Consider the following 17,571-nt stretch of genomic DNA (forward strand, 5'->3'; position numbering starts at 1 on the left):
GTGTGTGTGTGTGTGTGTGTGTGTGTGTGTGTGTGTGTGTGTGTGTGTGTGTGTGTGTGTGTGTGTGTGTGTGTGTGTGTGCGTGCGTGTGTGTGTGCGTGTGTATGGATGCGCGCCCTTTCAATCTCTGCCTCCCTGTTTGTCCATCTCCGCCTGCCTCCTTGTTTGTGTCCATGTGTGTGCGTGTGTTCAATTGTACTTGCTTGCCCTTGCTCTGCGCACCATCGCTCTGCTCTGCTTCTTTCCTTGCCCTCTTCCCCCCCCCCCCAAATCTCAAGCGCTCACGTTCCTGCTGCAACCGCCATGTCCATGCTTCAGGGCAACTTCACAGAGGCCGACGCGAGCCGCATCACAAAGCAGATGACAGAAGCCATCCAATACCTGCACGAGCAAGGCATTGTGCACCGCGACCTCAAGCCAGAGAACCTGCTCTTCCGTGACCGCAGCCCAAACTCTGACATTCTCGTCACGGACTTTGGCCTCGCCAAGCTCCTCAACGACAACGTCGTCCTCAAGGTCTGTGTGCGTGTGTGCTGTGTGCTGTGTGAACCTGTAACGCTGTGTCTAAATATGTGTGTTTGCCTGTGTCGTTGTGTCTGTCACGTCGTTCGTTTGACTGGCAATGACAAGACTGCCTTCATTACACAATGCGCTTGTTGTGCGGGCGTTTCAAGCCTGTGCGCTCGCTACCCGTCCTTATTTCCCTCTTCACAACCATCTCACTTCGTGCACTCCTTCCTCACATCTATCCCCGCCCCCTCCCTCCACTCCTTCGTTTGCAGACGGCGTGTGGCACGCCCAACTACGTGTCCCCCGAGATTCTGATGCAGCGCGGCTACGGCAAGCAGGTGGACGTGTGGTCGCTCGGCGTCATCCTGTTCATCCTGCTGTGCGGTTACCCGCCATTCTACGACGAATCAGACGCCGTGCTCTTTGAGCTCATCATGAAGGGCCGGTTTGACTTTGACGAGCGGTACTGGAAGGACATCTCCAAGGAGGCCAAGCACCTCATCTCCAACATGCTCGTGGTCGACCCCATCAAGCGCTACGACACGTGCCAGGTGCTGCAGCACCCCTGGATCACGGGCAAGGCGCACATCCCGACAGTCAACCTGAGCAAGAGCATCAGCATGAACCTGAAGAAGACCGGCCTTGGGCAGGGCAGCAAGAACGACGAGGAGGCCTTCAAGACCGCAAGCGCACCCAGACCTCAGCAACAACAGCAACAGCAGCAGCAGCAGCAGTACCAGGCGCCTGCACAGACACCAACAGCAGGGCGAACCGCTGCCACCAGCACCTCCTCCTCCTCGTCTTCGTCTTCAGCGTCACGCACGCCGCAGCACAGCCACAGGACAGGCTATGCCCATAGCTCAACCTCGGGCACACCATCATCATCGTCGTCCTCCGAGGCGCGCAGGCGGGCTGCTCGGCAAAAGGCAGAGAAGGTGGCGACCAATCTGAGCAAGGTTCCGGAGACACGCAAGACCGTCGTGTAACCGCTGCTGTTGATTGCGCCAAGCCGCTGCACCCTCGTGCGTTCGCATGGGACCACACATGCGCGCACACGCGCACATGTGGTCATCCACCACATACTGTTGATTCGCTTGCTCCCTTGTGTTGCTTGTTGCTGTGTATCTTGTTGGTGTGTATTCATTCCCAACTGACTGCTGTTACGCCCTCCTCGATGTGAGTTGGTTGCTTGCTTGCCTTGCCTTGCCGTTCTTGTTGTTGCTGCTGTTGTTGCTGTTGGTACGGTTGACTTGGTTTGACACCTTGAATGTTTGTTACGACACACGTGCGCACTTTGGTTTGATGCATGTCTGATGATAAACCCAGAAGCCTCAACAAGAGTGTCAGCTTGAAGTGCGTTCGGAAAGGGCCGACAGATGAAAACTCACACAAACATACACACACACACACACACACATACACACTCACACAAACAAACACACACACACACACATACACACACACACATACACACACACACACACGCACACACACCACTCCCGCTCAACCGCTGTTCAGGATCGATGCTCGAAGCACAGGTGCGTCGCGTGCTTCGCCAATGTAGAGCTGCCGCCTGCGCAATGGGTGGTTGGCTGAGATGCCACTCGGTTGACAAGCGCCTTCACACCTTCCAGCAGGATCCCTGTGCTCGTCACCACCACCGCCGCCGCCGCCGCTGCCGCCGCTGCGACCACCATCATCGCGACCCGCAACGTCACTGCTGAGGATGGGAACAGCCTGCAAGTGCGAGCGCTTCACGTGAATGTGAGGGCCAACGCCTTCCCCCGTCTTTCTTCCCCACCAGGATCCATCAAGCGGAACTGTCGGTGCTGTCAATGCTGCCGGTGGTCTACCCCTCTTGTTGGCAGTGCATTCGCGGGGCCACATATGACGTAAAGCGGCGAGCAGTTGGGCGAGGTAGGGATTGTCCACTGTGCCGCTGATCATGCGTGGCGCTGGGGCACAAATTGTCTGTGTACGGTGCCTGGGCAAGTGGTGTTGCTGCTGGTGGTGTTGCTGGTGGCTTGCTCGTGCAATGGTGTCTTCGTAGCAAAGGATGATGGCGCGTTCGATGGGCACATCCTGGACACTCTGGTCCATCTCTTCCAGCAGTGTTCCACACCACTCGTCAAAGTCGTCTTCACTGATGGCCACATACGCCGGCCGCTGCGTGGAGCTGTCCATCTCCCTGCTTCTGGCTGCAGGCAGCGCTGCATCGTGGTGCGATTGTTGCTGCTGCGCATCGTGCGCACTGCCAAGGCCAGCACTCACAACGTTCGCCCACACGTTGGTAGAAAAGGCCAGTTGCAGCGATGTGTACGAGTCGAGCAAACTGCGACGATACAGCACGATCACAGCCACAACTGGGATGCAGCTCAGCACATCACGCAGAGCCAGCTTGAGGTGGTGCAGCTGTTCTGGGAACACCTTGAACACCACGCTTACGCCCTGCTCCTCATGCACAAGTGTTGCTTCGTTCGCGCGTTGTTCCTGACTTCGTTGTCGCTGTTGTTGTTGTTTAAGTTGCTGTTGCTCTAGTTGCTGTTGTTGTCGTCGTCGTCGTCGTTGTTGTTGTTGTTGTTTAAATTGTTGTGTTTGCCGTTGTTGTAGTGTTTGCTCTTGTTGTTGCGTTTGCTCTTGCCCTTGTTGCGTTTGCTCTTGCTGCTGCTCTCGCTGCACGTGTGGTCCATGTTGTTCTTCTGCGTGCTTGTTGGCTGTGGTCTTGCAACACCACCGTCGCAACCAGGAGCACCACCATGACATGATGCGATGTCTGAGCACTGCCGTGGCCACGCAGGCTTGAATGTGCAACTGGCACCGCCACGTACTGCAGCCCTCGAAGTTGCCGTATCGCTCCACGGCGTGGTTCAAGATTTCACCTTCCACCAAGAACGGGCAGGCTTGCTCCTCTGCTTGTGAGTTGTGCAGGTCCGCGAGCAGCTTTGTGGATCCGCTGCGTGGGTGTGCCAGAACCACCACCACTCCCTTGAGGCCCGTGCCCCCCGTTGTCCACTGCATCGCGCGAAGCAACGCGGCTACGCACGCTTCTGCCAACAAGCTGGACTTGCACCAGTACCATGCCTTCTCCAACACATTCGCCGAACGCGTTGGTGGCAGAAACGAGCATCTCGCCATTCGTCTTGTTGGCGCTGCACTTCTACGCTGACGGAGGGCGATGTTGGGAGATGATATGGGAAGATGCTGTGCTGGTGTGCTGCCACTGTCAGTCCTGCCTTCTTGCCTTTGTGTTTTTTTTTATGATATATGCGTGGAAGGATTTGGTGCCAGAGTAACGGGCCGAGTTCGTTTTTTTCTCTGCGGTGGATAGTTGAGCATACGACTCGCACGCAAAAGCACTTGTTCCCGCACCGCCCGTTTTTTTCGTTTTCTTCTGTCTATCTGCAGTGGGCACACAGCAAACGACAACAGCGCTCAGCCCCCCGACAGCCACGGCTGACTGAGGTGTGAGCAAGCTCGCTGTGTGTCTTGTTGAGTGCAGCCAGATGCACTGCCTGGTGCAAGTGTGTGTGTGTGTGTGTTTGTGTGTGTGTGTGTGTGTGTGTGTGTGTGTATTCGTCGTAGTGCTTCGTGCCATGCTCACCTCTGGCTCCTGTTCGTCGTCGATCGATCCCATGCAGAACCACTACAACAACACGCAGTACACACACACACAGACGCACACACATGGAGCATCTGGTCGCTGCCTTGGAGGCAACTCTCTCCACAGGTACATTGCACACTACCGTGTGTGTGGGCTTACCGCTCGCAGGTTTCATTGACCCACTCTCACTCACATGCACACACACACACACACTCTCTCTCTCTCCTCATTTGCTCACACACACTCTCTCCCTCATCCACACACACAAACACACAAACACACACACACTCTCTCTTTCTCTCACGCACGCATGCACTGCTGTGCCACCAGACCAAAATGAGCGCGAGGCTGCCCAGAACTGGCTCGACGAGGCCAAGGCCAACGACAAGGTGAGCGCCAGCACACAGCCAACGCCACAACTGGAGCGTTATTGTTGCCTTGCTCGCTGCGTTGTCTTCGTCACGGCTGTTGTCGCTGTCACTATCAGCACCGCTGCATGTATCATTCTCGTGTACACAGCGTGTTCTCCATACATGTGCGTGTGTGCATGCTTTGTGGTGCTGTGTGTGTGTGCGTCAACGTCTCTTTGTGTCCAGCGTGCCAGTGGCTGTCGTCTGTACTGCTCACCAACCCCAAATTGCCACCACCATCTCGCCACCACGGCCACCATCACCCTACCACCACCGCTACCTCATCTTCCTCTTGTGTGTTCTCTGTTTTGGGGCAACATTCAGCCTGGCTTGATGGGCGCTTTGGCAAATGCGCTGGTGACTGTGGATTACACCACAGCAGCACGACAGCAAGCAGGTCTGCAGCTCAAGAACTGCATCTCTGGCCAGCACGGCCTCATTCGCGAGGAAGAGCGCGCCAGCTGGACTCAAATTGACGACAGTATCCGCACCCACATCAAGCAATGTGCACTCAACACACTGGGCACCGAGAAGTCCCATCCCTCCACAGCGGCTCAGGTAAAGCAGTGTCCTTGGGTTGTGCGCTCGCCTACTCCCTAAGGCGTTTGGCCTCCTCCCCTTCCCTTTCAAATCCTCCACATGCCTTTGCCATTGTCCTTTTCTCGATGGCTTGACTGAATTCCACACTTTCTCGCGTGTGCTCATCGTGATACCCACAACACCACCACCACCACCAACAACAACAACAACAACAACAACAACAACAACAACAACAACAACAACAACCCTCATCTAGGTGTATGCGGCGGTGAGCACGATTGAGGTGCCTCTTGGCATGTGGCCTGATGCCGTGCCGATGCTGCTGAGTCGACTGGACGGCGAGGGCGTGACAGAGGACCTCACAGTCTCCGTCATGGACGCCCTTGGCTATCTCACCGGCGACATTACCGACATTGTGCGTCATCCCCGGCGCCGTTATCCGTTTGCTCTTGTTTTGTGTGTGCGTGTGTGTGTGTGTGTGTGTGTGTGTGTGCCGCTTGCGTTCTACATGTGCGCAATTCGGGTTTTATCTGCCCGCCACATGCGCTCGATGTTCTGTGTGATTCTTTTCGTCTACCCTTTCCTTCGACTCGCCTACTGCAACTCACGAGTCGCCTCCCGCGTTTTTCTCCTCCCCTTGTCAGGACCCGAACGTGCTTCAGCCATTTGCCAACGACATCCTCACAGCTGTCGTCGGGGTGCGTGGTGTACATGCTCAAACCTGCTTCTTCTTAACATGCGCGCACTGACACGCACTTGACATCACTGCCTTCATTGTCCAGTAGTGCTCCCCACGCTATTATTTCCACTCACCCTAGTCGCCTCCATTGCGCACGCACACGCACACGCACACGCACACGCACTCACTCACTCGCTCATTCACTCACTCACTCACCCACTCACCCACCCACACCTCACAACAGGCAATGACATCGAGCACGGCAAGCGCAAAGGTGCAGACTGCTGCCATCAAGGCGCTGGCAAACAGTATCGAGTTTTGCCGCGACAACTTCAACTCAAAGGACGAGCGCGACCACATCATGATGGTGCGTGGTGTGCGCCTATATGTGTGTGTATGCGCACGTTTGCGATGAAGTTTGGCATTCTTTCTTGCGTTTCTGACGCATCTTGCGTTGCCTCCCCGCTTCCCCCCCCCCCACACACACACACACGCACAGGCTGTGTGCAACAGCACGCTCTCTGGCGACGCCAAAGTCGTGGAGACGTCGATTCAGTGCTTGGTCGACATTGCAGATGTGTACTACCATCATCTTCAGGAGTATATGAACGACGCCCTCTTCCCGGTCAGTGTGAAGAACCTGCACGAGTGTGCAGTCAGGTCACGTGGCGTTGCTGGCAAACACTTGCCGTGACAATTCCCTCGACATGCTTTCGCATCACATCACTCCCTCACACACACACACACACACACACCGCGCGCGCGTGTGTCCGACCTTCCTCCCCTCACCCGCCGCCTGTGCGCCGGTCCAGATTATGAACACGGCGATGAGGTCGGAGACAACGGAGATTGCGCTGCAGGGCATTGAGTTCTGGACGACCATCGCCGAGCGCGAGCTTGAGCTTGAAGACCAGGCGGAGGACCAGATGGCCAAGGGGCTCAGCCCATCGGAGGTCAGCGCAAACTACTGCCTTGCTGCCCAGGACAAGCTGCTGCCCGTGCTGCTTAAGCTGCTCGCTCAGCAGGAGGAAGAGGAGGACGAGGACGAGTGGACTGTGTCCAAGGCCGCTGCCGTCTGTCTCGGCATCATCGCCGAGGTCATCAAGGACGCCGTGGTCGACGTGAGTAGGGCCCGTGCACTGCTGTGGCCTTGTACTTGTGTGAATGGGCTTGTGCGCCTTCTGAGTGGCACGCGACCAACTCGCACACACACACGCACGCACACACACACGCACACGCACGCACGCGCACACACACACACACACACACACACACACACACACACACACACACACACACACACACACACACACACACACACACACACACACACACACACAATCACCACCACAAGCACTCCCGCTTCTCTCGATTTGCCTTACACCCACTGTCATACTCACTCACACACACACACACACTTTTTTTGTCGCTTCTCCCCTTTCGTGGACTCCCAAAACAACAGCCTGTGCTGCAGTTTGTGCAGTCGAACCTGGGTCACGAAGACTGGCGCTACCGCGATGCGTCCATCCTTGCCTTTGGCAGCATCCTCAGCGGGCCGTCCCAGGACAAGCTTGCCGAGATTGTGGTGCAGGCTGCGCTTCCCATTGTCAACCTCATCCAGGACAACTCCGTCGTGGTGCAGGACTCAGTGGCGTGGATTCTTGGTGCGTCATGCACCGCCACATCTCGCCAGCCCTTGCTTCGTGCTATTTTGTCCGTGCCCTGGTCTCTGCTTGTACCCTGTACTGTGCTGCGCCTGCCGCTTGCAACGTGTCACCTCCAGCTCCTCTTCGCGATGTCGTTACTTTTATTGGCAGCTAACGATTACTACACATGCATTGCCGCTATCCTCTCCCCTCTCCCCTCTCCCCTCTCCCCTCTCCCCTCTCCCCTCTCCCCCTCTCCCCTCTCCACATGCGTGTAGGGCGCATGATTGAGCTGTTCCCGGAGATTATGCTCACGCCCGAAATTTTCCCCTCGCTGCTGGAGGCCCTGGGATTTGCCCTCAGCCTCCCGCCTCGCGTCTCCACAAACTCGTGCTGGGTACGTCGTCCATGTGTCCTGTACATGAGCGAGTGGGTGGAGAGGGAAGGGGAGCAACGGAGCAAGGCGCCTTATCCTCTTGGTCTCCTCGTGCGTGTGGTTGTGCTGGCTGTTCCTTCTGTCCACCCGATGTCATCTCACAACGCACTTCTTTGTTTGGTTGTGTGTGTGTGTGTTAGTCTATCTCCTCTCTAGCTGAGGAGTGCTTCAACGTTGCCCTGAGCACCATGGACGAGGATGCGTACCAGCCACCCTCCTATCTCCTCTCACAACAGTACAGCACGGTCATGGGTGCCCTCATCCAGGTCTCTCAGAGGTACGTCCAATATTACGCTGTGTTGTGTGTGTGTGTGTGTGTGTGTGTGTGTGAGTGTGTGTGTGAAAGAGGGGGGGGGTGGCTTGAGGCTCTGCCTGATTGGGTTCTCGCGTGCATGTGGCCTCTCCGTGTTTGGCTGACACTGACGCACTCTTGCCCGCGCCCGCGCTCACGCATTTTCTGGTCTGCTCACAACGATATTACGTATGCGTGTGCAGGGATGACCTAGACGAGTCTGGCCTGGGCGTTGCGTGCTTCGACGCCATTTCCTCGCTCATTCAGTTCTCCGCGGCGGATTGCTACCCGCACGTCGCCGAGGCCACCAGCACCTTCCTGGGCCGCCTCGAGGCAACCCTCACCATGCAGCCGCAGACCGCAGAGCAGTACAAGCAGCTCCTCGCCATGCAGGGTTTCATCTGCCAAGTGCTCCAGGTGGGGTTGGGGTTTGAGCCTTTGCTGTATTGCTTATTTGCGGTGACTCGTGCTGTTTTCTTCTGGCTTGGGTATTGGTGCTCCAGGCAGTTGTGAAAGTGTGCTTCGTCCATTTGATCAATGGGCCACCGACTGCCCGTACTCACCCCACCGCTGCATTCTTGGGCCTCTTTTTCCTTCCCACTGCATGACGGACTTTGCATTTGCCGCATGTATTCTCCTTTGCCTCCCTCCTTGCTCCTTTCTCCTTGTCTTCCTCCCTCCCTTTCTCTTCTCGATTGGCCCTGTGTTTCCAACAGCCCGCAATCACGGTTCTTGAGGCTTCTGACGTGAAGAGCATTTCTGACAAGATTGTGATGGTATGTGACGCCTGCACCTGCGGCACCTTGCTTGGTGATCGCACGTTGCATGTTTTTGCCATGGCCTCACTCTGCTCATCCAGTCTTTTGCCAGTCCCGCAAACCACACCCGCACACACAGAACCACATGCTGGATTGCTGCTGCATCCCAACTCACACGAGTGTGCGTGCGCGCCTTTTTGCTCCTGTGTCGTGTTGCTGGCGTAGAGCGTTGTGCAGCTGTTGCGAATGGGCGGAAAGTCGGGCAGCGAGGCCGCGGAAGACGCGTTTGGCGTCATCTCGGCGCTCTTGAGAAGTGCGTCCAGCGTGTGCTTGCATGCACGCATCTCTTGTGCACGCCTCTACGGCCTTGTCCGGGGATGAGGGAAAGGAGGGAAAGACAGAACCTGACGTGCACATACCCCCACCTGCCATCTTATCTTGTTTGAAAACACTACCCTTGTCGTCGGCCTGGCTTTACCCTCTCAAATTAGTTTTCTTACTCTCAAGCATTCACTCACGCACTCACAACCACTCACTCATGCACACAACCGTGCTTTCGCCCGTGTCGTGTCGCTAGAGCTGGAGCGTGACTTTGCACCGTACTTTGACACAGTCAAGCCGCTTGTTGTGGAGGCGTTGCAGAACACACAGCACTCGCAGACGTGTCTGGCTGCTGTCGGCGCCCTCTCCGACATGCTGCTGGCGTTGCAAGACCAAGTGAAGCCGTATGTGCAGGAGTTCCTCAGCCTTCTCATGGAGGTCGTCGCGGTACGTGCCTCCCGCCTATTTAGCTGTGAGACTTGCCACCATGCACAGACACAGACAGACAGACACACACACACACACACACACACACACACACACACACACACACACACACACAGAGAGAGAGAGAGAGAGACACACACACACACACACACACACACACACACACACACCCTCACGCACGTACACACACGCACACCCTCACATACTGTCATCATCGTATGTGGGAACGAACAACGGGCAGGTGCCTGATGTTGACCGGAGCATCAAGCCGCAGGTGATTTCGACGTTTGGAGACTTTGCACAGGCGATTGGCCGAGACATTGTGGTGTACCTGCAGATGCTGCTGCCTGTGCTCAAGACAGCGTCTGAGTCAGCAACGACCCTTGAGAGCGACGACGAAGACGACATTGCCTTTATGAACCAGCTCCGTGAAAACATCCTGGAGACATACACAAACATTCTGCAGGCCCTGACCGACGAGAACGCCAAAGCAACGCGTGCGTACGCGGGCCCGCTTGTGTGTTCATGTGGATGTCCGTGTTCGTATTGGTGTCGGTGGATGCGCCTGCGTGCTGTACAGTTGTTTCGTATCGAGTGACGATATACCTGGTGGTGAGTGGTACATTCTTGAGCCTTGCGCCGATGTCTCCCTGTCCCTCACATCACGCCCATCGTCGCTGCCGTGTTATGTTGCTCCTTGGTTTGTGTGCACTGCAGCTGAGCTGACGGCCATTAGCGGGGACATTGCGTTTGTGCTCCAGTTTATCACGCACATCTGCTCAGACCCCACGCTCTCTGATGCGGTTTACTGCGTCAGTGCCGGCTTCATTGGGTACGAACGGCCAATGATAATTGCGTACTGTGTGGCTGGGCTGCTGCTGCTGCTGCCGTTGTTGTTGTTGTTGTTGTTGTTGCTGTTGTTGTTGTTGCTGTTGTTGTTGTTGTCGCGTCAACCTTGTCGGTAGACATTTGCGACCCTGCAACTCACACACACATGCACACATGCACACACAGTGATTGTCTGCGTGCATTTGGCAACGAGATCAAGGGAGTTGTGTCGGAGGAGCTCGTGCAGCATATTTTGTCGAGAGCCAAGGAGTCTGGAGACGCCAAGTTTGAGAGCACGGCCAGGTGGATGTACGGCCACTACACGAAGATGTAATGTGCCGCCGCCGTGTGTGCCCGTCCTCTCTCCTCCCCCTACCTCTCTCTCTCTCTCTTCTCCTTTCTGCCGCTGCTGTTGCAACCTTCGACAATGTCAGGTGGCAGATGCAAACGCAAACACGATGCACGCGCCGATTCCTTTTCTTCTCGTTTCTGTTTCCTCTTTCCTTGTTCTTTCCCTCCCCTCTCCCCTCTCCTCTGTTGTTTGAGCGGCCTCGGCTGCTGTTGGGTTTTTGGATGCACTGCTGGGCTGACACCACGCTGATCTTGTTGTTCTTGTTCGTCTTGTGGCTGTTGTTGTTCTTGTTGTTCTTGTTGTTGTTTGGTTTTCCGTCTGGGCGTTGCGTGCGTGCGCGGTTTTGCATGAGGCTTCGGTGTGCTGGTGTGTAATTGTTGTAGTTTTATTAACTGGCTTGTCCATGTGTGGCTGTGTGTTTGTTGTGGGCTGCTTTCTCCGCGGCCCAGTGCATGCTGTGATTGCCGTGCTCTGGTGTGCACATGTGTATTTTTGAGTGTGCACACCTGTGTTTTGTTTGTTCCCTTTCCTGCCCATCTTATTTCCCCTTGTCCTTTCTTCCTCTTCCATTTTGTATCTTTCTTTCTTCTCTCTTTCCTCTTTCTCCCCTGGCCAGAAAAGGCGCAATGCCTGGCGAAGCTGTGCGTGTGTTGTTTGGTTGACTGGAGGTACACGTGTTGCGTGTGTGTGTGTGTGTGTCTGTCTGCTGGTGCGTCTGTTCATGTGTCTGTCTGTGTGTGTTTGTCGCGTGTGTCTTGTGTGACATGCTTCCTGTGTGTGTGTGGGCACTTCGGCTGTGTGTACGTGCGTTTGTGTTGCGTGAATGTTGGCTGAGACGCTCGTTTCGCTCGTCGCAATAAAACTTGTAGGCAATAGCTTTAAGCTCGGGCAGTCGCGCAAGCATCCCAAAGCAGAAGAAAAAGTGCGAGTAGTTGGGTATCGCGACAGCGACGATGGTGTGTTACAATTAAATTGCATTACAATGTCGACTACATAAGATTGAGGCGCACCCTCTTGTGAAGCCGGTGCAAGAGAGAGGCAAATAACATAAGGGGTTTAATGTCAGCTGAGTTGTTGCTGCTGTTGTCGCTGGTGTTGACGCTTGGTACTATGGGTCGTGCCAGTATGGCAACGCAACACGACGAGCAGCAAGTTGGTTATCGCCCTGGTGGGCAGAGGCGAAGCACTGCTCGCAGAAGAGGCAGGGCGAGTCTGGTGCCATTGGATCGTCCTCAAGCACACGCGTCGCCTGTTTGTGTGTGTGTGTGGGGGGGGGTAAGAAAGCGAGAGCGAGAACGCAGCGGGACGGTCAAACATCGCCAAGACCGTCATATCAGCCACCGCTCAACGTACAGGAAAGATGTGGCATATGGCACATTTGCGAATCCGCGCGCGTCGTTGAAACTTTGTCAATGGATAGCAGCGTCTGCGCGATTGTACATGGGTGTTTGCGCATGTGTGTGTGTGTGTGTGAGCGCATGAGTATGCATGTGTGTGCGCATGAGTATGCATGTGTGTGTGTGTGTGTGAGTGTGAGTGTGTGTGTGTGTGAGTGTGAGTGTGTGTGTGTGTGTGTGAGTGTGTGTGTGTGTGAGTGTGTGTGTGCGCGCGCATTTGGATGCTGTGATGATGGTGGTGCAGGAAGGCATACTGCTTGGGGTGTCATCATTGGAATCGACATTGAGTGTCCACCAACAAAAAGACATGAAGGGGTCGTAGTAGGGACATGATCCACCGTACACAAGCACTTGGCTTACATGTCGTTCGGATCTGCATCGCTGCGCATGCGAATCTGCGACACGACAATGCGATGTTCACACGACACGCAGTGCACATATGCATACGACGCAAACAGCCGAAGTCTGATGTCCTGCAACAGAACCTGCCGTTTGTGCATGTGTGAATGTGTGCGCGCACGTGCGTGCGTGAGAGATGGGGCTTCAAGTTGTTTGCATGTGACCAGAAATAAGTTCACGGACGCAAATCACGAACTGCATCCACGATGGAAATCACCATGATATCCTCCTCTTCTCCGCCCTCGTCCGTTTCTTGTGCTCTGATATGGCTGTTGACATACGTGTGAAAAGTCGCTGACAGCGGTGATTTGGCGCGAAACCTTCGCCCTTGCCCACTCACGCATGTGATCGCTGGCGCCAGCGCTCGCTGTGCATATCACCAAAACCGTGCATGGAACCAAGGCGCAAGTGAGACAACGTGTGCGACAACATCGGCGTGCGCTCTTGGATTATCCCCATCCAAGGCATGATCGTAACACACACACACACACACACACACACACACACACACACACACACACACACACACACACACACACACACACACACACACACACACACACACACACGGAGGCACACCGTTGAAGAAGGTGCCTTCGATATAGAAAAAAGCGTGCTGCGTAATGGCTGGGGTGTCCGGAACGCGAGAGGTCCAGCAGTCAATCTGCCAACAAGAACACAACAAGGGCTGTGAGTTCAACGGCGGCGTGGTTTGCGCATGGCACACAAAACCCCAATGATGCTTGAGTCAAAACCAAAAACACACACGCACAAGCATACACACACACTCACACACTCAAACTCACACGCACACTCAAACTCACACGCACACGCACACGCACACTCACACTCACACTCACACTCACACGCACACTCACACTCACACTCACACTCACACATGCACGTACGGCATTGCTGAGGTCGGCGAGGGTTTGATTGCCAGTGAATACAAGCAATTGTTGCAAGTAGTTGCGCTTTGGGTGGAAGATGGCAAACGTGATGAGCAGCTCTGACGGCCTCAGCGCATACGCTGATGACGATGATGGTGACGATGATGATGATGGCGATGGCGACACGAAGCGCTCGATGCGACCGACGCTGGTGGGCTGCATTGAAGTGTTGAGAAGCATTTGTTTGAAGATGAGTGCCAAAATAACAGCACAGTGACAGTGCGCAATGATCACCACAAACCAAGGCTGGACACCAAGCACGGAAAGGCCAGCCAGCGAGCACAGCATGGAACAAGCAGGCGGTGAAAAAGCACACGATGGAACAAACAGGCGGTGACAATGCTAGCGTGCACATACACATTCACACGAAACATGCACATACATACCTGGCGAATTCGATTGGGAGGATGAGCCAGGGCATGCTGAACAACGTGCAAATCAATCGTGTCTGGCAAGTTGTACACAAACAACTCATCCTCAAAGCCAACTGGAACGCCTTCACACCGAAGAAGTGAGTCATCCAGCTTGGCAACAACCGGCCGCTTGGTGGCATGGCGCGTGCTGGAAGCAGATCCTGCGTGTGCATGAGCACCTGTTGTCGCCACTTGGCCCGCACCACGCTGCTCCGCAGCACTTTCTTCGCCGTGTCCCTCGCCAACACCGTCGCTGTTGTCACGATCATCACCATCACCACTACCATCATCATCATCATCTTCTTCTTCTTCTTCTTGATCATCATTATCAGCAGCAGCAGGAGGATCATCACCATCGCGATCCTCATCACCACCACCATCGTCACCATCCAAATCGTCTTCACGAGGACTGGCGACGCCATCACGCCGGCGCAGGTTCGCGCGCTTGGGAGCTAATGAGGCCGTTGAGGGTTGGCGGCGCTTGCCTGCATGCACAGGCGGGCCATCTCTGCCAACAGCACCTGGGCGGGGCTCCACTTGCTGGGCTGTTTGGGCCGCCTCAGTGGGGGAAGAGCGGTTGATCCTCTGTACTGCCGGATACAAGGTTGGCACAGCCGTAAACAACAGAGAAGCCCGCCCGTGTTGCAGCGAAGGCGCTCTCGCCTGGGTTGTGTTCGAGGACTGTTGTACTGCTTCATGCTGCTGCTGTTGCTGCTGCTGCTGCTGCTGCTGTGGTGGTGGTGGTGGTGGTTGCTGTGGTTGCAGCATTGGCTCGGGTTGTGGCGTAGGCGTGAACAAATGTGGCTGCGTTTGCTGCTGCTGTGTGGGTTGAATGGATGGCGGGGATGGCTGCATTACTGCCTGCTCCGCTGTCTGTGCCGGCTGCTGGGTTGGATGTGCTGTTTGAAGTTGCTGTTCTTCTGCGCGCCGTTGTTGCCCTTCTTGTTCCTCCACCTGTTCTCGTGGGCGCCGGCATTGTTCCTGTCGTTGCAGTGAACGAGGTGGCACCCCGCCATGCCCTCTGCTGTGCGGCGCTGCTTCGCTCGTGTCTCTGACGCCGCCATCATCTGCGCTGCTGCGCGCTGACGCCTGCTGCTCCTGCGGAAACGCATCTTGAGTCGTCGCGACCGCCTTAGCGCGGGCCACAACGGACGCCAGGCCACATGCGTCGAATTTCGCCCGAATACGCGCTGGAACCAGCAGCTGGGACCTCGTGTGCGGTGCCACAGACACCACCAGCGCATCAACACACACGCCAGTCCCAGACCCACACGATGTCATGGTTTGGCGACTGTGAAGTTGGTCTGTTCAATGGTTGCTTCCTTCTTCGCTCTGTTGTCGCTGTTGTTGTGCTTGTGCTGCTGGTTGTGGACGGTTTGTAAATGATATCATGGATTTTTCTCACCACGGCAACAACACTCGATATGGGCAACACCTGCTGCGGCTGTGAGGACAAGGGAAAACACGCTGAAGGGCAGTACCACGAGACCAACAACAGCGCTGCTGCTGGTGGTGGTAGTGGTGGTGTTGACACGCCAGCACAGCGACAGGTACAACAGCAACCACAACAGCAACAGCGACAGCAACCACAACAGCGACAAGCACAAGCACAGCAGGAGCAGCACAGGCAACCACACGGGCAACAAGCTCCGGAGCAAACAACCACCGCCATGAACGGCCATCGAGCAGCAACATCGCCCCCAGTGCAACAACAACACAACACCAGCACCAACCCCAATCACAATCGCAGCAATGCTTCTTCCATCAGACACACGCGCCATGCAACACCCTCACGTCAGAGCCGACGACGACACTCGTCAACCACGTCCTCGCTTCCCGTCGATGAGACCGTGCCGGATGTTGACCCAAGCAAGCTCAAGGAACACAGTGGACCCCCGCCACGTCGCGTCGTCGTTGCTGTTGTGTAAAACAACACAACGGCTTAAAATCACGCAGGTACGATACACGCCCTATGTGTGTCTGTCTGTGTCTGTCTGTGTCTGTCTGTGTCTGTGTGTGTGTGTTGAAATGAAGGAGGCTCTCAGTGATGGTAAACGTAAAAGGTATGAGCGGTTGGTGCTCCCTACTGCGTTGTGTTCCCCTTTCCTCGTGTCACACTCCCCACAGTGTCGGCTGTGCTCTGCCTCCCACGTGCGTGTTCTTGAGCATGCGCATGTTGCCTTCCTGCGTGGGTGACTTTGCGTGTGGCTCCGCCGTGGTTTGGTTGAGCACAGCAGCACAACATGTGTGGATGATGGCTCTTGGGATGGATGCAACGTAGTGTGGTTGAGCCCTCGCAGTGACTACTACTCTGAAGCTCTGAGAGAGTGTTCTTCCTTGATTGTGGTGTTGTTGTTGTTGTTGTTGTTGTTGTTGTTGTTGTTGTTGTTGTTGTTGTTGTTGTTGTTGTTGTTGTTGTTGTTGTTGTTGTTGTTGTTGTTGTTGTTGTTGTCGTCGTCGTCGTCGTCGTTGTTGTTGTTGTTGTTGTTTTATTTGTTGTTCTTTCTTGTGGTTGTTGTTGTTCTTTCTTGTGGTTGTTGTTGTTATCTCGGTTGGTGACTTTTCATTGTTGTTCCTGTGTTATCTCGACTGTTGTAGGGGGTTTTTTCCTGTTGTTCTTATTGGTGTTGTCCACGCACTCGCTAACACATACACGCGTACACACGCGTGCACACGTACACACAGGCACGCACATGCTTCTACAAGCACCATCGACCAATGTACCCACTCTCCTTCCTTCACTCCCTCCTTTGCACCGCACCGCTCCTGTCTACAGCGACGTCTTTCCCCCTACTCCCACCACGCGTTGCTCTGTTACCATCTGAATCCAATCCAACCCCCAACCATGTCGGCCGTTTAACTGCAACCCCTTCCTCTCCCCCCTCCTTTGCACTTTGTATGGGAGTTGGAACTTCAGTGCCCACATGTTGCAGTACTGCGGCTGCCCCCCTCCCCATTTGATTGCCCACGATAGCTGCTCTCCTTCATCTGTCTTTTGTTGCTGTCTTTCTTCCTTTCTTTCTTTGCCTCCCTCCTGTCTTCCTACTTCCTGCCTTCCTGCCTTCCGACCTTCCCCACCTGTCTGCTCCCCCTCCCGCCACTCTTATCTGCATCTGTTTGTATCTTGCCCTCGCCTTGTTCACTGCGCCCACTTTTGTTCATGTGACATTTTGATTCCTTCTTCTTTGGTTGCCATAGGCTGTCGCTGTGTTTGTGTGTGTGTGTGTGTGTATGTGTGTGTGTGTGTGTGTGTGTCTGCCTGTCTGTCTATGCGTGTGTGTGGTGTGCGTAGCTTGGTTGCTTTACCTCTTGCTGTATTATATCGTGTGGGCTTGGGTTGTCCCTGGAAGGTTCCTGGAAGATGTTTTGATTGTCCTCCCAGCCAGTGGTTCTTTCTCCACAGAAAGACAGAGAGAGAGAGAAGAGAGATTCAAACATGCACACACACACACCAGCACACACACACCAGCACACACACACACACACACACACACACACACCAGCACACAGCACACACACACACACACAAACACACAGCAGCAGAAGCAGAAGCCGTTGCAAATTGCGTGGCTGTGTCTGCAATTTGCAGCCA

General features: G+C 55.1%; 5 protein-coding genes across 5 annotated transcripts in view; 3 read left to right on the forward strand and 2 right to left on the reverse strand.

Moving 5' to 3' along the window:
- The window catches only part of PTSG_00163 (CAMK/CAMK1 protein kinase), a 3,182-nt gene extending 1,332 nt beyond the window's left edge, over positions 1–1,850 (forward strand). The window contains exons 3-4 of the mRNA XM_004998658.1: positions 319–516; positions 783–1,850. Coding sequence (XP_004998715.1) covers positions 319–516; positions 783–1,496 — 912 coding nt within the window. The 3' untranslated portion in view covers positions 1,497–1,850. The remainder of the gene's footprint in view (positions 1–318; positions 517–782) is intronic.
- Positions 1,851–2,013: 163 nt separating this feature from the next.
- Positions 2,014–2,969, reverse strand: PTSG_00164 (uncharacterized protein; the record flags this gene model as incomplete). Its single annotated transcript, XM_004998659.1, has 2 exons — positions 2,014–2,842; positions 2,956–2,969. The coding sequence occupies 2 exons, from the start codon at positions 2,967–2,969 to the stop codon at positions 2,014–2,016; spliced, it is 843 nt and encodes a 280-aa protein (XP_004998716.1).
- Positions 2,970–3,829: 860 nt separating this feature from the next.
- On the forward strand, positions 3,830–11,697 carry PTSG_11556 (uncharacterized protein). The gene is made up of 19 exons (XM_004998660.1): positions 3,830–3,972; positions 4,149–4,237; positions 4,442–4,500; positions 4,846–5,079; positions 5,318–5,476; positions 5,706–5,759; positions 5,985–6,107; positions 6,240–6,365; positions 6,553–6,861; positions 7,203–7,404; positions 7,665–7,783; positions 7,963–8,099; positions 8,318–8,531; positions 8,831–8,890; positions 9,098–9,185; positions 9,450–9,640; positions 9,882–10,137; positions 10,358–10,472; positions 10,655–11,697. The coding sequence occupies exons 2-19, from the start codon at positions 4,195–4,197 to the stop codon at positions 10,800–10,802; spliced, it is 2,637 nt and encodes an 878-aa protein (XP_004998717.1). The 5' UTR covers positions 3,830–3,972; positions 4,149–4,194; the 3' UTR covers positions 10,803–11,697.
- Positions 11,642–15,351, reverse strand: PTSG_00167 (uncharacterized protein). The gene is made up of 7 exons (XM_004998661.1): positions 13,953–15,351; positions 13,525–13,722; positions 13,196–13,280; positions 12,898–12,983; positions 12,578–12,702; positions 12,174–12,246; positions 11,642–12,069 (listed from the first exon to the last, which is right to left on the reverse strand). Exons 1-7 carry the CDS (start codon positions 15,258–15,260, stop codon positions 11,929–11,931), a joined length of 2,016 nt encoding a protein of 671 aa, XP_004998718.1. The 5' UTR covers positions 15,261–15,351; the 3' UTR covers positions 11,642–11,928.
- Positions 15,352–15,384: 33 nt separating this feature from the next.
- On the forward strand, positions 15,385–17,355 carry PTSG_00168 (uncharacterized protein). Its single transcript, XM_004998662.1, has 2 exons — positions 15,385–15,935; positions 16,665–17,355. The coding sequence occupies exon 1, from the start codon at positions 15,404–15,406 to the stop codon at positions 15,905–15,907; it is 504 nt and encodes a 167-aa protein (XP_004998719.1). The 5' UTR covers positions 15,385–15,403; the 3' UTR covers positions 15,908–15,935; positions 16,665–17,355.
- The last annotated feature ends 216 nt before the right edge of the window (positions 17,356–17,571 follow it).

The sequence above is a fragment of the Salpingoeca rosetta genome (assembly GCF_000188695.1).
Source record: "Salpingoeca rosetta unplaced genomic scaffold supercont1.1, whole genome shotgun sequence".
Lineage (NCBI taxonomy): Eukaryota > Choanoflagellata > Craspedida > Salpingoecidae > Salpingoeca > Salpingoeca rosetta.